This window comes from Littorina saxatilis, linkage group LG3 (genome assembly GCF_037325665.1).
Source record: "Littorina saxatilis isolate snail1 linkage group LG3, US_GU_Lsax_2.0, whole genome shotgun sequence".
In the NCBI taxonomy this organism is placed as follows: Eukaryota; Metazoa; Mollusca; class Gastropoda; order Littorinimorpha; family Littorinidae; genus Littorina; species Littorina saxatilis.
Window position 1 is genome coordinate 14,500,989 of NC_090247.1, and position 16,628 is coordinate 14,517,616.

Below are 16,628 nucleotides of genomic sequence, written 5' to 3' on the forward strand. Positions count from 1 at the left end.
TCACGTAAGAAATCGACAAACAGTAACACAAACTCAATCACTCCGTCACACATACACACATACACACACACACACACACACACACAGTAAGCATAGGTGACACTGTCGTGACTGTGCAAGAAAGCGAGACACTAGATCTAGATCTGAATGGCCGATTTCGAATAAAAAAACTAGTCTCGGCCCGCTCGGCAAAATAACAATGACCGAGACTTTCAGTAATTCCTTCGCGTGACGTCTAACCCTCTTACGTCATAATGTGACGTCTTCAAATGTTGTGACGTCTTCAAATGTTAAAGTTTCTACCACAGACATACATACATACATACGCACGCACGCACGCACGCACGCACGCACGCACAGACAGACAAAAGTTAGCATCGCATAGGCTACACTTACGTGAGCCAAAAACAACCGAACTCATGGATTGTAGATGAAGATTCATGTGTTCAGGCCAGTAGTTGTTATTAATTTAAATGCGGTTTGTTTGTATTGTTTGCTCCAGAGATGTATACTTCGTACGTATAGAGCGTTCGGAACTTTTCAATGGCAAAAGTAGTACCGAAACAGAACAGCTTCTCAACCCATTGCACTATCGAGGATTCAGGCTGTTGCTGGCTCGTTATTTGTTTGGTTGCTGGGTCATTATCGAAAAATAACTACTCTACAAGTTTATAGAGGTAAAGAAGCAGAGGGGGGAATAAGTAGAGGTTACCTGCCGAAAACCAACGAGTCCGAGCCTTTGGCGAGGTAATACATGAAAATCGACCCGAGGGAAAATATGCAAGATATTCAGGACGAGGTGTGTAAGCTATTTATCCCATTACTCCGACGTTTTCATTAAAAACTGTTACTTTTTCCACTAAAACCTGCCCGTGCCTGTTTTCAGCTTGCCAAAAGCCTCCGCAGTCGAAATTCAGTCATGTCAATGAATTCATGCGCAAAGCTAGTTCCCATTTGTCAGCATAATGGACGGCGTCATTCGACTTGTATGTGGACATTCAGTCATTCATATTGCCTATAGAAAGGTCTGCTATCTGCTTTTACATTTTGAAAGTCATTTTAAAATATCCCTGTGTATATTTGACATCGGCTTTCGTTATACTCAATTCGGCGTACCGGGTTTATTTTTTTACCAGAATTGCGCACGATAATGGCAGCGCAACAAATTCAGTTCTGGCCGTGCTGGTTTGATCGTTGACCCAAGTCAGTTCGCATGCAGTGTTACTGTTTGTCAGTCGGGGATAGAAATGTTGGCTGTCATCGCGCTGTTCTGTTTTGGTTTTCACACGTGGATCACTTACATATTCAGTTGTCGGGTTTAGGTGAGCCAAAGCTTCAATACTTCGCCTGTTGTAGACGTTAAGCAATAAAGCTTGGAAGTTGTATGTCGGCACTGAGAGTCGGTCGCGGTACATCGCTTTCTACTTTGTCCCGGTCTTGAGTTGGAACACCTAAGGTTGGATACATCTAACACCTCACATCCTCTTCTCTTCCCCATAAATTATATCTTAACTGTATCGCCAACTTCTTTTCGTCTTCTTCTTTTCATTTTGGTGCCACTCCCTCATTTGTCGCTGAACCCCGCAGTTAACTCGACTCGGATTCACACAAGCCCGTCTAGCAGACGACAGTTCGAACAGTCTTGAACAGCACGGTTGCAAGCAGATTGTGCTATCAATCGACGACGACACCATCTCGTTGATTCGTTGATGACACAACCATTTGTCGAGAGTAGCGTAGGCACCGGGTCTGCTCCCCGCCTAAAAAAGGCCAGTGCCGTTCCGTCTTCGAGGGACTGCGTGGGTTTCATTTCGGAGTTTTCCTTCTCCTAGACGAGTTTCCTTCCATGGATGATAAGCCTCCTCTACCCTCGTTTTGAATTCAGAGTGGTCTTCTCTTAGGATAGCTGCCTGCCAGGGTTGACGAGCCTTTCCTGCCCGGCTATTTGACCCATAGCTGGAGGTTGGTTCGTGGGCACTAGGGCGTTTCCACACACCGGTGGGCCCGCATGCCGCACGTCTAGGGGCCAACCTCCTCCGAGTCCTTGTAGTCTAGCCTGGGGCCTTGCGGTACCCAGTTTACGCCTGTCGCCGCGATGGAGGCACTACATAGGGCTTGTTGTGGAGAGGTTATTGTACTGGCAGGAGAGACATTCTGCTCTCTTTTCGCGTTGTCCTAAAAAGGACAGACGGTGCTAGCCAGCGGTGAGGGCTGAAAGCGAGAAGTGACAAGCACAAGACACTTCGCCAACACACTAGACACGTCACACAACCGTTTGGCAGGCTCAGCTATCAATCGAAGCAATACACTTGCAGCCAAAGCAAATAACCAAATGAGAAAACCTAACGTTTGATTTGACTTCATGGTGAGTCTTCTGATAATTGTTTTGGCGTTGGAATGGATCTCAACGGGTTCCCAGCTACGACAACTTTCCCAGAGTTATGCACCGCAGGCATGCCTTCGACAATCGATGTCAGTTTCAGATTGAGTTTTCGAACTACCAGGTGACTGGGGATGAGGATTAATTGTCGCTGAAGGCTTTGATGTTGCTGTATTTATTGTTCGGTTGTATGTATATTTTAGGCAGCGTTGATGTGCAAGATTATTGATAGAGGAAAGCTTGGAACAAACCACTGTGTATTTTGCATACATTTAAATATGTTTTCTATTTTGTCCTGTGATTCATGTGAAAGGGGCTGTAGGCCCATATTCAATTAAACTGTGTCAGTGTCTCTCTCTCTCTCTCTCTCTCTCTCTCTCTCTCTCTCTCTCTCTCTCTCTCTCTCTTTCTCTCTCTCTCTCTGAGTGTTTTACCAAATCCTATTGTCATGTTCAGTTGGCCTTCGTTGTGATTTTATGAAAGGGATGAATAACTTTTGTGATTGTTATTGTTATTGTTTGATAATGTTGTTGTTAACTTTCATATCATACATGTAACATTCTACACCACAGTCGATGTTTATAAGTTGTTTTTCCCTCATTACACCGATAATAGGTCGAGTGCATAGTTACTCACATATTTGTGAACTCACCGTCTCAATCATAGTTGTTTAAGCTACCTTACTAAGCAATTTCTGCTTAAATTGTAGCGATGACATTTTGTTGACTTGTGGATATGGAAGACTTAGTAAAATGTACTCTTTAGTCTTCATTTGTTATTTTAAGTGACTTGGTTGGTTTTCTTTGTCTGGTGCCTTTCTTGACAACTTACTACATAGCTGACATGTCCTTGGACTACACTTCTAAAGGAAAGGTCAGCAACTCCAGCCCCGGGGTTCACGTCATCGTGACCGGATATGACGTCACAGCCACGTGTAGCTATCGGACACCAGGAGTCAGCGAGCCCAAGTTTGATTGGACGCTGGGCGGCCGCGACATAACCACAATGCAAAGTTCGAGGCGTTACGTCATTTCTCTCGCGAACCGCAGTGACAACGATCCGTTCAAGTTTGTCAGCTCCGTCAGGATCAAGGAGATTTTGACGACGGAAAGTGGTAAGTTACATATGTCTGTGATGCAGGGGAGGGGGGGGGGTAAAGTGAGAGCGAGTAAAGAGGGAGCCACATATGCAAAGAGAGAGAGAGAGAGAGAGAGAGAGAGAGAGAGAGAGAGAGAGAGAGAGAGAGAGAGAGAGAGAGAGAGAGATAGATCAGAACACCGAACTTTATTGCGACAGGTTAAAAGTTTTAGGCAAAGACAGAGAGAGACAGACAGAAATACAGACAGAGACAGACACAAACAGAAAGACAGATGAGAGGAGAGAGAGAGAAAGAGAGGGTGAGAGAGAGAGAGGGAGATACACAGAGCCAGACAGAGAGAGAGAAAGAAAGAGAGATGTTTTTGGCAAAAAGACGCAGAAATCGACCAAAGGCTGGCTTTGCAGTCTTAGTCACACTAAAATATTGGTTTGTTGTTCATCTGCTTTTTTTTCTAAATTTCAGGTCAGCTGGTATGCAATGTTACCGCAGCAGGCAATACAATCAACAAGCAGGTCGCTCTGCATGTTGTCGCAAAGCTGGAAACCACCTTGAACCCGAGTAGCTCTATCGTCAGCCCAGGAAGTGACGTCAATCTGGTTTGCGTACGCAGAGCGGGATATGAAGTTCCTTGGCAAGCCATCTTATACCCTGCCGAAAGTGCTGGAGGTCAAGTCCAAGGTGTGTTGTTTGTCACTTGATTAACAACACCGGCACGGTTGGCCTAGTGGTAAGGCGTCCGCCCCGTGATCGGGAGGTCGTGGGTTCGAACCCCGTCCGGGTCATACCTAAGACTTTAACATTGGCAATCTAGTGGCTGCTCCGCCTGGCGTCTGGCATTATGGGGTTAGTGCTAGGACTGGTTGGTCCGGTGTCAGAATAATGTGACTGGGTGAGACATGAAGCCTGTGCTGCGACTTCTGTCTTGTGTGTGGCGCACGTTATATGTCAAAGCAGCACCGCCCTGATATGGCCCTTCGTGGTCGGCTGGGCGTTAAGCAAACAAACAAACAAACAAAACTTGATTAACATGAACAGATTCTGCACAACTACGTTTGCGTTCCAATGTATTGCGACTTTAAACATATCGTAAAAGTATATATTTTTTTAAATGGATGCAGCGAGAGCTGTTTGCATTCAGTGAACTATTCATAATATCAGCTTTAGAGCAATTTCACATACATCAATGTATGTGCATTTTAATGACTGAAAAGGAATGTTCAGTAGTCTTATTCGGGTCTGCTTCGCCAAAAACAATCCTCTGAAGAGTCCAGTGTGTTACAAGCCTGCAATTACCACAGAGATTTGCTTTGCGGTATAAGACAAATCCGATATTTAAATTCATTTTTAGTTCAAAATAACCTGTTTTGTATAAATGTGTATGTACGTGTGTACATACACATATGCATATCGGGGTTAGGGCCATGGTTAAAAGGATGATTCCCTTCGTTTTGTTGTCTCTAAAGTCCATGAAATATATATGTGTTTCTCAAGATGTAGTTGTGAACAAGACTGAAAAAGACGAGCAGGCCAACTTCACGATTCGAGGCGTGTCGTCAACGGTTCGCTATCGATGTAACATCTCAGACAGTATTGCCACAGCCGTCAGCAATGAAGCGACCATCTTCATCTCAGAGCCAGGTACAAAGGTGTTGTTTGTCAGTTAGAAGAGAGAGAGAGAGAGAGAGAGACAGACAGACAGACAGACAGAGACAGACAGAAACAAGTCAATGTGTGGGTGTACATGTATGTGTCTGGTAGTATATCGTAAAGCTTCAAATAGTGTATGTTTTATTTTGCGTGTTAATTTGATTTGTACTGCAACTGGTAGGTAAGAAAATAAATAAATGTATAAATGGTTGAAAAATGAACCATCACAACTTGAACTACCACACACACAATTTGAAAATGTTAAGAATGTTTGGCATGTAATTATAAATGTTTCTTAACAGCGACCAGAAATTGCCTTGAAGACGAGGACTGGGCTGAGACTCCAGGAGGAAACACTGCACACCTTAGTTGTCCCCAAGGCTACGCCGATGGAGGTGAGGCTGTAGTGTGTTTGTTCTTAGAGTCTCTGTATGTTGCGTCAATAGAGTTGAGAATCAAGCATATTTGTTTTGTGTGCCTCTGTACGCGACGCGAGGTGAAGTTTCTTCTTTGTGTATCTGCATGCTGCGCAACTGGATGTGAGACTCCTGTGTGTTTCTTGTTTGTGTCTCTGTTTATTACGTGTGTTTCTTCTTTGAGTCTCTAGCTCTATATGCTACGCTAGTGGAAGCAGTATTCGTGTGTTTAGTGTGTGTGTCTACATTCTACGCTAATGGGGGTTATCATTTAAGCTTGTTGTTTTTTCTCGTGTTTCTGTATGTTGTCTGTGTCTTTAGTTTCGAGTCGGTATGTATGTTGGAAACCAGGTAACACCCTTTGAAGATGTGAGTTTCACTGCGCTTGAAAAGTACATCTCTCAACAACCTTCTTCCCCGCGACGGAAGGACGCAGTGGCGGTCTGCTCTCTGAGGAGACGCTCACTCAGTCTGGCTCCGCGACTTAACAGTCAGTGTCGTAAGTAGAGGGCTTAGTAGGTAGCGGTGCCTGTGTCCCTTGCCAGGAAGAGGACTAATACTGAACACCGTCGAAGTGACTCGGCAGCAGTGCAGTGTCATCTTCCGAGGGTAGCCTACCGCAGCGGCCTGACATCCTTCCCTGGAGTGTCTGTAAAATTAGTGAGGGTGCTCAGGTGTCTGACCAACACTGGGAACGAACTTCAGGGGTGGATGTTGCAGTGAGTGCTGGGACGGAGCGGCGTGGGAGCATACTGGGAGAAGGAACAAGCGTCGGGACAAGCAAAAAGAGAATGAAACAAAACAAAAACAAAAATAAAATAAATACAATCATAAAGAAGAAAAGAAGAGAGAATATAAAATTTTTTTTTTTATTTTAAACCTTCTTCAGTTCGGCATCAAGAACAAGGAGAACAAATAACTTATTGTCCAGGGCCGGATTAGGCTAAGAGGAGGGGGGGTTGCTAGAGGTGGTCCAGGGGGATATCCCCCCTGGTGGCAGGGGCGGATCAGTTCATTTTATGGGGTGGGGGGGGGTTCCGAAAGTATATTGTGAAGATATGGGTGTGAAGGCGCGAAGCGCCGAGCCGACGGCGCAAAGCGCCTAGCTTGCTAGGGGGGTCCGGAGGCATGCCCCCCCGGAAAATTTTGAAAAAAAGGATGCAAAATGGTGCAATCTGGTGCATTCTGAGGATGATCATTACCAGTTTCAGGCAGCAGATTTTGTCACTGATTATAACCCCCAAAATTGAAACTCAATGTAAAATAAAGAAATGCATACCTCATTCAATATTTTTATATTTTTATATTTATAAGGTGGGTCCGGAAACCCTAGAAACCCCGTCCGCCCCTGGGCGGGGTCAAGGGGCAGAGCCCCTTGTGGGGGTCAGGGGGCAAAGCCCCCTGAAGCTGATGGGTAGGTCATATTCTGAGATAAGAAAATGGTCGCTCCTTGCATGAAACGGCATAAAATAAGCAATAATAAAAAATGTTTTAAATAAGTAAGGTACATGTTCAGGCTAGGGGGGGGGGGGGTTGCGCAACCCCCATAACCCCCCCGGTAGTCCGGCCCTGTTGTCTGTCTTTACAAAACAGAACATTTGCTTTTAGGCCTGCCCACAATATTGCACACAAACATAAAATGATTACAATTAAATTAGTATCTTCTCCAAATACGTCATCTTTGTCATCTTTAGTTGGTAAAGTAACCCCCCCTCTCTCTCTCTCTCTCTCTCTCTCTCTCTCTCTCTCTCTCTCTCTCTCTCTCTCTCTCTCTCTTTTTATTTGTGCAGGTCTTCAGTATCGACAGTGTGGCACGAACGGACAATGGCGAGAACCAGACACATCTCAATGTGTCCGACAGGAACTGGAGGACTTGAAAACAACCGTAAGTGAAGTCCTCTTACGGGGTACACCAGACATTCTTTTTGGGGGGCGGTGTTGTGGTAAAATACCGGTAAATAAGGCGACAACTGATCAACCCGTTAATTGCATGTGACCGTACTAGTGTTGTTATCAGACAAAAGCTGCCGATTCAAGTTTACCAGGCCTGAAAGTGGAGAGTAAAATCGCCATGGCGAGTAGAAACATGTAACTGGCGAGTAGAAATGTTCATCTACTCGCCAAATGCGAGTAAAGTTGCTGAAACAAATTGTTGGTTTCACTAGCCAAAGGCGAGTACACCATTTTTGGGACTTTCAGGGCTGCTTACCAACAAAATTGTCTAGCGAAAACACTTTTCTGGTGATGCTGGACCACAGGAGGAATCTACTTGTGTTCACAATCAATTGCATAAGTTCTAGCTTATACGAGTAGGACTTTATCCTACCGGTTGACCGGTTTGGCGACAGAAGATGGTGCACAAGCTATAGCATAGCATAAGCTCTAGAAGCAAGTCTCATCCCTTCATGTTGGCCGGGTGCGAGAAAGAACTAGTGGTGCACAACCTTTTTTCTCATACGAGTAAGTGTTACCCTACAGATTGACCAGATTGGAACAGGAAAGACAAACGCGACTACCAAGGATGTTGTTAAAAAACTTCAGAACAGCACAGGTGGTTCAAGACCTCTCCTGAGTGGTGACGTCACAGCGGCCATTGACATCCTGGACAAGGTGGCCAACTTCACTGTGGACGCCAAGCAAGCCCCTGGAGAAGGTGAACTAGAGGTACGCTGTCTTTGTTCTTATTGGGAAAGGGTGTTTCATTGTTCTTGTTGACATCAGTATGCTCTTGCTGGTCTTCTTGTTGACATCAGTATGCTCTTGCTGGTCTTCTTGTTGACATCAGTATGCTCTTGCTGGTCTTCTTGTTGACATCAGTATGCTCTTGCTGGTCTTCTTGTTGACATCAGTATGTTCTTGCTGGTCTTCTTGTTGACATCAGTATGCTCTTGCTGGTCTTCTTGTTAGCCGTATGCATTTTATCGTTGAAGAAAGGCAACACAAGGTCTTATTTCATGCTTGATTGGCGGTCTATGTAACTCTATCTCTGCCCATGTCTCTGTTTATCTATATTGCCTGTCTGTCTGTCTGTCTCTCCCTCTCTCTTTCTCTTCATTTGTCTCTTTCTTTATCCATCTCTCTCTCTCTCTCTCTCTCTCTCTCTCTCTCTCTCTCTCTCTCTCTCTGTCTGTCTGTCTCTCTCTGTCTCTCTGTCTCTCTGTCTCTCTCTTTCTCTCTCTCTCTCTCTTTCTTTCTCTCTCTCTCTCTCTCTCTCTCTCTCTCTCTCTCTCTCTCTCTCTCTCTCTCTCTCTCTCTCTCTCTCTCTTCATTGTCATGGTGTTTTTATTTGTTTGTTTTTTTTAATAAAAATACATGTCACAGGCACATTTTCCCAAACTCCCCACCCCTTTTATCGTTCCATTCCTCTCCTCTCCACTTACAATCTTACCGCAAATCTCATTTTGATTTCACTTTTTTACCACCCAGACATTCGTCATGATCGCTGACAATGTGCTTCATGCTTCAAGTGATGTGTGGCAAGATCAGACGGTAAGCCTTTTAATATGTTTAAGCATTTCAATCAATCAATCAATGAGGCTTATATCGCGCATATTCCGTGGGTACAGTTCTAGGCGCTCTGCAGTGATGCCGTGTGAGATGAAATTTTATACGGCCAGTAGATTGCAGCCATGTCGGCGCATATTTACCTTTCACGGCCTTATTCCAAGTCACACGGGTATGGTAGACAATTATTAACTGTGCCTAAGCAATTTTGCCAGGAAAGACCCTTTTGTCAATCGTGGGATCTTTAACGTGCACACCCAATGTAGTATACACGGGGGGTGGTTCGGACACCGAAGAGAGTCTGCACACAAAGTTGACTCTGTGAAATAAATTTCCGCCGAACCTGGGATCGAACTCGCGCTGACAGCGGCCAACTGAATACAAATCCAGCGCGCTACCAACTGAGCTATATCCCCGCCCCTAAAGGTAATGAGATTCAAAATCATCATCAAACAAGCAAGCGAGCATTTGGGGGTTGGCCGTTATCGTTATGCAACTGAAGCGAATGAGCAACTTATAAGCAAATGTATGAGTTATGATAAGAAAACACAGATTTCTATCATTAATATGATCAGCAATTGTAGGCAGCAACTCCCTGGCTATGTCCATTTATGTTGCATGTCAAAATCACATCGCTGTCAACAAGTAATGTGTAATGCTGAAAATATTACTCACTTGGTACATAAGAGGTAATACCTCAAGCGAGCGACACGATCTTGAGAGAAGTTCTTCAACTGTTTCATAAGTGTGTTTCTGTCTGTCAACTTCAAAGACCTTTGGGAACCGGCACGGTTGGCCTAGTGGTAAGGCGTCCGCCCCGTGATCGGGAGGTCGTGGGTTCGTACCCCGGCCGGGTCAAACCTAAGACTTTAAAATTGGCAATCTAGTGGCTGCTCCGCCTGGCGTCTGGCACTATGGGGTTAGTGCTAGGACTGGTTGGTTCGGTGTCAGAATAATGTGACTGGGGGAGACATGAAGCCTGTGCTGCGACTTCTGTCTTGTGTGTGGCGCACGTTAAATGTCAAAGCAGCACCGCCCTGATATGGCCCTTCGTGGTCGGCTAGGCGTTAAGCAAACAAACAAACAAAATAAGACCTTTGGGTCGACGTACTAGTAAATGTAACGTTTTGTTTTGTTAAAAATAAACGTACTAAAAAACCTACCATTCTTGTTTTATGATTCTGAATTTTGGAACGTTAGATGACTAGTCTATCTGTTTATGTATTTTTGCTCATCAATTTGCTATGTGAAATAATCTGTTTCCAGAATGTGTACAAGTTATACTGACTTGATGCTTAAAGATGGAAGGTATTCCCAAAAGTTGAAAGCATCTCACTTCCCACACAGAGGATTATAATTCTAGAAGTTGTACATCAGGAGACTTCTGATTCCAGAAAAGGCGAATGCAAATGTATTTGTTAAGAATGCGTTACCTGTTTTCAGAAGATGTACATGTATCACGCTTTCGCTGCTTCCAGAAGATTAAACGGTCCCGCTCAGCTGCTTCACAGTAAATGTCTGCTTGCAGCAGTTGTCCATTTTTTACTCACTTTGTGCATACGAGGTGAGGTATCTCATTCCAGAATGTCTAAATATTTCACAAATGTTCCACACGAAACGTCTGTAGAAGGTTCGGTAAACATATCTTTTCTTTCATCCATTTTTAAAGGGTTCAGAAAACAGATTGAATAGCTGATAATGTTTTTCTTTGATGTATTTACGGACTCACTGGACTATCACTCGCGGACACAACAGATGACATTGTGACAACAGCAGTATACTGGCATGACATACTTTATTCCTGTGTTCGCTTCCCTCCTCATCTTCGCCTACCCGACCGAAGCCGGGTGGCACAATAACCACAATGCACAATACACTACATCTTCTCAGTTAGTGGATCTCACAACACGTCCTCTCTCTCCCGGTTCTCGCAAAGTTATCTCTCTCACATATCATGTACAAAGTCAATCAGAATGTAGCTAGGAAAACAGACATCCAATCAAACTCTTAGTAACCAATAGTATTCCAACATTCTATGATGATAACACGTTTCATAGGTTAAACAAGGACGGGGATGGGGGGGAATAGAAAAGAACCACCCAGCCCAGCTAGTGACACGCTTCTTTGATCCCTCCCTATCATTATTAAAGGAAATCATACAGGGTTGCCTGCCTCAGACACAAGTGGCATGTCCACTTCAAGTTCAAAGGGATTAAGAAACTTGCTTCACCCAAAGGGAGACTGTAAATTGTAGCTGGACACGGCTAGCGCATACCAGCACTTTTAGTTTGCAAATAAAGAATAGACATCGTGGTTCGAATCCCATAAGGGGTGCGTGGGTTTTTTCGACCATCGGTCGGCTCCTACCCAGAGTGGAAGTGCTAAAGTTCCAATGGGGAGACTGGGATCACACAGCCGAGTGTCATTCACTTCACGAATGCGATTGACTCTGAAAGCGCGAAAATAAAAAAAACTTGTCTCGATTCGTGTGACCCTTCCTACTCAGGGCTCTCGTGGTGACCTTGGTCCCAGTGTTCCTGTTCCAGCCATCCCTGAATATTCTGCTGCCGGTCTGGGGTGCTCCAGGGGGTCGACGGAGGGACGCAGTGGCGGTCTGTTCTCTGAGGAGACTCACTCAGTCTGGCTCCGCGACTTAACCGTCAGTGTCGTAAGTAGAGGGCTTAATAGGTAGCGGTGCCTGTGTCCCTGGCCAGGAACAGGACCAATACTGAACACCGTCTAAGCAGTGCAGTGTCATCTTCCGAGGGTAGCCTACCGCAGCGGTCTGACATCCTTCCCTGAAGTGTCTGTAAAATTAGTGAGGGTGCCCAGGTGTCTGACCAACACTGGGGGCTCATTGATTTGTTGTAGTGGGCGGCGTGGGAGCATACTGGGAGAAGGAACAAGCGTCGGGATGAAAGAAGAATGAAAAATAAAAAAATAAAAAATACATAAATACATAAATAAGAGGGAAAAAAAGAGAGAAAAAGAAAGAGAGAAAAATAAAAGGAAGGGAGAGAAGAGATGAGAGTGAAGAAGAAAAGAAAAAAAAAAAAAAAGAAAAGAATAGACACAAAACACAAATCGATCGGCAACAAAGACAAAACTGAACAATGACAATAGCTTTACTCTGTAATTAGTGACAGTCCACCCTGTCACACGTCTAACACGTCTCAGTGACTTGGTGCAATGAATGTGTAACAAGAGACGTGTGTGGGGTGCGAAAGAGGTATCACAACAGAAATGTGATGTTAATGTTGACAGACCAAAGCCTTGTCCCTGGTGAATGCTGTGGATAGGATGGGAAAGGCCTCGAGCAGAACGCTGAACTCCAGTGGTTCACAACGACCTATCACGAGCAACAAAATTGGTCAGCATTCTGTTTTTATCATCTCTGTCTGTATATCTGTCTGTCTGTTTGCTTGTCTGTCTGTTCGTCTGTCCGCCTGCCTACCTGTCCGTCAGTTTATTGTTGTGTTTTTATGTTTTGAATGCATGTTTGACACACATGCCCACACACACACGCACGCACGCACGTACGTACACACACACACACGAACACACACACACACACACACACACACACACACACACACACACTATTACCCCAACCCTATTCTCGAAAACACACATGTATACACACAACATTTGTACCTTCGTGATTGTTCAGGAAAGACAAACTCTTCTCCCTCATTTCAGTTCTGCAAGTTGGACGATCAGACAGGAACGACATCATGTTCCCCACCCCAAGCCAGGCGCAGAATTATCCTGAGTGGGTCACAGCAGCCAACAACTCGGCTTTCCTTTCCAAGGACGCCATTGGCCCTGGCAGTAAGCTGAACTTTCCTGTGCAGTTTATTTCTCCAATACATCAATATTAATGGGTTTTCTTTGTTGATGTTTTTGCCTGATTCTGATTCAGATGTTTAGAGGGGTTTTACTGTACGTGTAAAAATGCTCTTGTAAACGTGTCGGACTGGGCACGTCGATTTATCCCTCAACTGGTCTTATGCAATGATTGATAAACCAACATTGAGCATTTCTACACATTTGATACATAAACTAGTTGTTGATGCGTACTTGTGTAATTCAGATGTAAATGACAGTGCCCACTTCATATACTGGAGTTATTTGTTGGTAATCTGATATGTTTGAGCATTTCTACACATTTGATACATAAAATAGTTGTTGATGCGTACTTGTGTAATTCAGATGTAAATGACAGTGCCCACTTCATACACTGGAGTTATTTGTTGGTAATCTGATATGGTTGAGCATTTCTACACATTTGATACATAAAATAGTTGTTGATGCGTACTTTTGTAATTCAGATGTAAATGACAGTGCCCACTTCATACGCTGGAATAATTTGTTGGTAATCTGATATGAAAGTGGCTGTTTTTTGTAAATACATAGAAAGAGCACTGGAAATGTACGGGGCGTGCTGGTGATAAATTGTAAATAACATACAGTGTCTCTGGTGCTATCAATGCATCTTCATAAAATGTTGCACAGTAATGTTAGCTGAGCTTGGATTTAAAGTTTAAGCACAATTTGTTCACAGATTGCAACTTTATCACAAAACCGTTTTAAAAAGGTACGATATATGTTTGTTCACTTATTGTTCAGCACCTACGCAATTGGATACCCTTGCTTTAAAATGGCTTGACAAATGCAAATGAAGCACACGGTACTCAAAATCTGTGATGTGAGGGATAAACCAAACTGTGTGTGAAGTACGTGGGAAAAAGAAAATACATGTTTGAAAGAGGAGCACGCATAGTGTTGTTTTGTCTAATGCATGTTGTTTGTTCTTAAACCACAACCAGCTCCTTTCAATTTCAGCTTTCTTGATTAGTGTTTTAGTGTTTTATAAACTTGCATTGATAAACACGGGAAATACTATTTCGACCATCTTTTTACTCGCCATATGCCCCCCCGCCTCCTTAAGTCACTGCCTAGCTCTGCCTCCACAACATATGATCATTATATTAGGGTTTTTGTAAGATGACTTATTCTTTCAACTGCTGCTGCTGCTTGCACAGCCAAGTATTTTCCTTACCTGAGACATGGGACGCATTATGAAACGAAACAATTTTTGTGGTTATAACTGTAACAACTTTGACAAGGTGTGTTGTAATTACATCATAGAGCAGTTACCTACTGCTTTGAGCACAACAAATAGAGTTTAGAATCATTGTTTAAACCTTCCATTAAAACAGTTGATGAGGTCGGGTACAGTGCCGTCATCTACAGGAATCTCAGCAACGTTTTCTCTGGACAGGTGAACCAGACTCTGTGAGTAGACCATGGGACATCTTTCTGTTCATCTTCATCTGTTGTTAAATCATCAGAGACAAGAAAAAAAGAAAGATACCAGTGCACATTCTTCCTCGCAGCTGAGGGTTCAGCCATATCTCGTCTTGATGAATGGCTTGGGCCAGGTTCGCAGGCTTATTTATTAAGTCTTACAAATTGACAATGAGCTCTGTACGTACGACATTACAGGTTGTTTTTAAAAAGAGATCCCGTCAGAACAAAACTTACATACGAAGTATATCAAGAAATGAAATAAAATGAATGTTGCGATGGTACAAGGAAATACTGATAAATTTGACTCGTCATATTTTGAATGAGTACAAAGACATAATTCTGTAATGTATATCTATATATATGGTGCGTGCAATGTTTTCTTGACAGACCTGACAGTGTTCAATTAATATCCATAGATCTTCTGACCAAGATTATTTCTTTCTCTTTCTCAAAGAAAAAAATGCACATTAAACTTGTATTGCATGACCCTGCAATATATTTCCTTAATCTTACTCAGGCCTGGATTAAGCGAGCTGTCCATCAACTCTCCAATCCTGGCACTGAGTCTGGCCCTAGATGGCGACCGTCTTCTCAAGCCTGTCAGGCTCACGTTCGATCACATCATGGTTGGTATCAACAGTAGACCATATAGCCAGTGCTTCCCCCCGCGGGTTAGGGGGAGTCCCATATTGGTTGGGACGAGAAAGAATTTACTCGATGCTAACCAGCATGTCGTAAGAGGCGACTAACAGGTTCTGTTTCTCCTTTTACCCTTGTTAAGTGTTTCTTGTATAGAATATAGTCAATGTTTGTAAAGATTTTAGTCAAGCAGTATGTAAAAAATGTTACGTCCTTTGTACTGGAAACTTGCATTCTCCCAGTAAGGTCATATATTGGACTACGTTGCAAGCCCCTGGAGCAATTTTTTGATTAGTGCTTTTGTGAACAAGAAACAATTAACAAGTGGCTCTATCCCATCTCCCCCCTTTCCCATCTCCCCCCTTCCCCCGTCGCGATATAACCTTGAATGGTTGAAAACGACGTTAAACACCAAATAAAGAAAGAAAGAAAGAAAGAAAGAAAGAATAGCCAGTGCTAGCCATATTGTTTTAAATTTCCCTTGTTCCTTTGTGTCAGTCAGAATCTATAATCAAAACCTCAGATTTAGGAGAACCGCAATCCAGCGAGGTGGCCGAACTTAGCAAAGGAACTACAGTCGAACCTGTCTTGACCACACAAGAGAGCGACCAAAAGTGGTTGTCATAGATAGGTGGTCGCTATGGTAAGGTGAATCATACAGTGATACAATTTGTTCGGAATCTTGGAGTGGTCGTTGTAGTCAGGTGTCGTTATTGAGAGGTGGTCACCAGGACAGGTTTGACTCTACTTCCTGTGGACAATCATCAGATGACCCCAACACGCTTTGAAAATAAGTGATAAAGATTGATAGCAACATTAATTTGACCATTTTTTCTTTGATAACTTTCCACAACACTATTTCTTGGTCACCAGCAATTGTTGATCATCCATAAAGAATTCAGAATAAGGCTTTATTGTGAAAATAAGGATATGCAGATACTGTTTGTTTATGAATAATTATGCAGATTACCACTTCAAATTGACAGTGCTTGTCCATGGTGTTATTAAAGTTGCTCCACTAACACAAACAAAGAATGGACATAAACTTCAGAGACAAAATCAAAACATTTAATTTTGCAAAACAGAACAGCATTATGCGAACCACAATATTCTATATTCCTGCTCCTACACTGAAATATTCGTACTTCATTATCACCTTAAAACATGAAATTAGGACCTTAGAATGAAATTAGAATGAAAGGACCTGTACGGGAACAAAACAAGCACGGAGTTTACAAACTCAGCTCACCTTTTATTTCTGTTATGTTTTCAGGTTAATTTCAGCAGCGCCTCATGTCAGTTCCTGGACTTTTCAGCAAGGTATGTGATCACCGTTGTTGTCTTGAGATATCTATCAATATGAAGTGGTTGGGAGATGGGATACGAGGGCAGATGAGAGTGTGGTGAAGCTTGGTAAGGGGAGATTCAATTGACGAGTTTCTTCCTTTACCAAACAATACAGTTGTGTAAGTTGATATCGACTGGAACCTACCCCAAGAAGGAAGGAATTAGGAAACTAGTACCACATTTTGAAGACGATAGTGGCCATAGAGGGGAGCATCTTTATTGAAATCATTCTTGAGCTACGTCACACCTTTCTTCATTTTAAACAAAAGGAGTGCAGTGACTA

At 43.3% G+C, this 16,628-nt stretch overlaps 2 protein-coding genes across 3 annotated transcripts in view; both read left to right on the forward strand.

Annotated features, from left to right (window-relative positions):
- LOC138960849 (uncharacterized) overlaps positions 1–458 on the forward strand; it is a 4,912-nt gene extending 4,454 nt beyond the window's left edge. Inside the window, exon 7 of the mRNA XM_070332491.1 lies at positions 451–458. Within this exon, the coding sequence (XP_070188592.1) occupies positions 451–458 (8 nt within the window). The remainder of the gene's footprint in view (positions 1–450) is intronic.
- The window catches only part of LOC138961695 (uncharacterized), a 64,908-nt gene that overhangs the window by 27,328 nt on the left and 20,952 nt on the right, over positions 1–16,628 (forward strand). For both annotated transcript variants that reach the window (XM_070333365.1, XM_070333364.1), the window contains exons 7-18: positions 3,219–3,494; positions 3,942–4,157; positions 4,971–5,117; positions 5,429–5,521; positions 7,333–7,427; positions 8,021–8,206; positions 8,969–9,031; positions 12,311–12,416; positions 12,746–12,877; positions 14,269–14,344; positions 14,877–14,985; positions 16,272–16,318. In XM_070333365.1, coding sequence (XP_070189466.1) covers positions 3,219–3,494; positions 3,942–4,157; positions 4,971–5,117; positions 5,429–5,521; positions 7,333–7,427; positions 8,021–8,206; positions 8,969–9,031; positions 12,311–12,416; positions 12,746–12,877; positions 14,269–14,344; positions 14,877–14,985; positions 16,272–16,318 — 1,546 coding nt within the window. The remainder of the gene's footprint in view (positions 1–3,218; positions 3,495–3,941; positions 4,158–4,970; positions 5,118–5,428; positions 5,522–7,332; positions 7,428–8,020; positions 8,207–8,968; positions 9,032–12,310; positions 12,417–12,745; positions 12,878–14,268; positions 14,345–14,876; positions 14,986–16,271; positions 16,319–16,628) is intronic.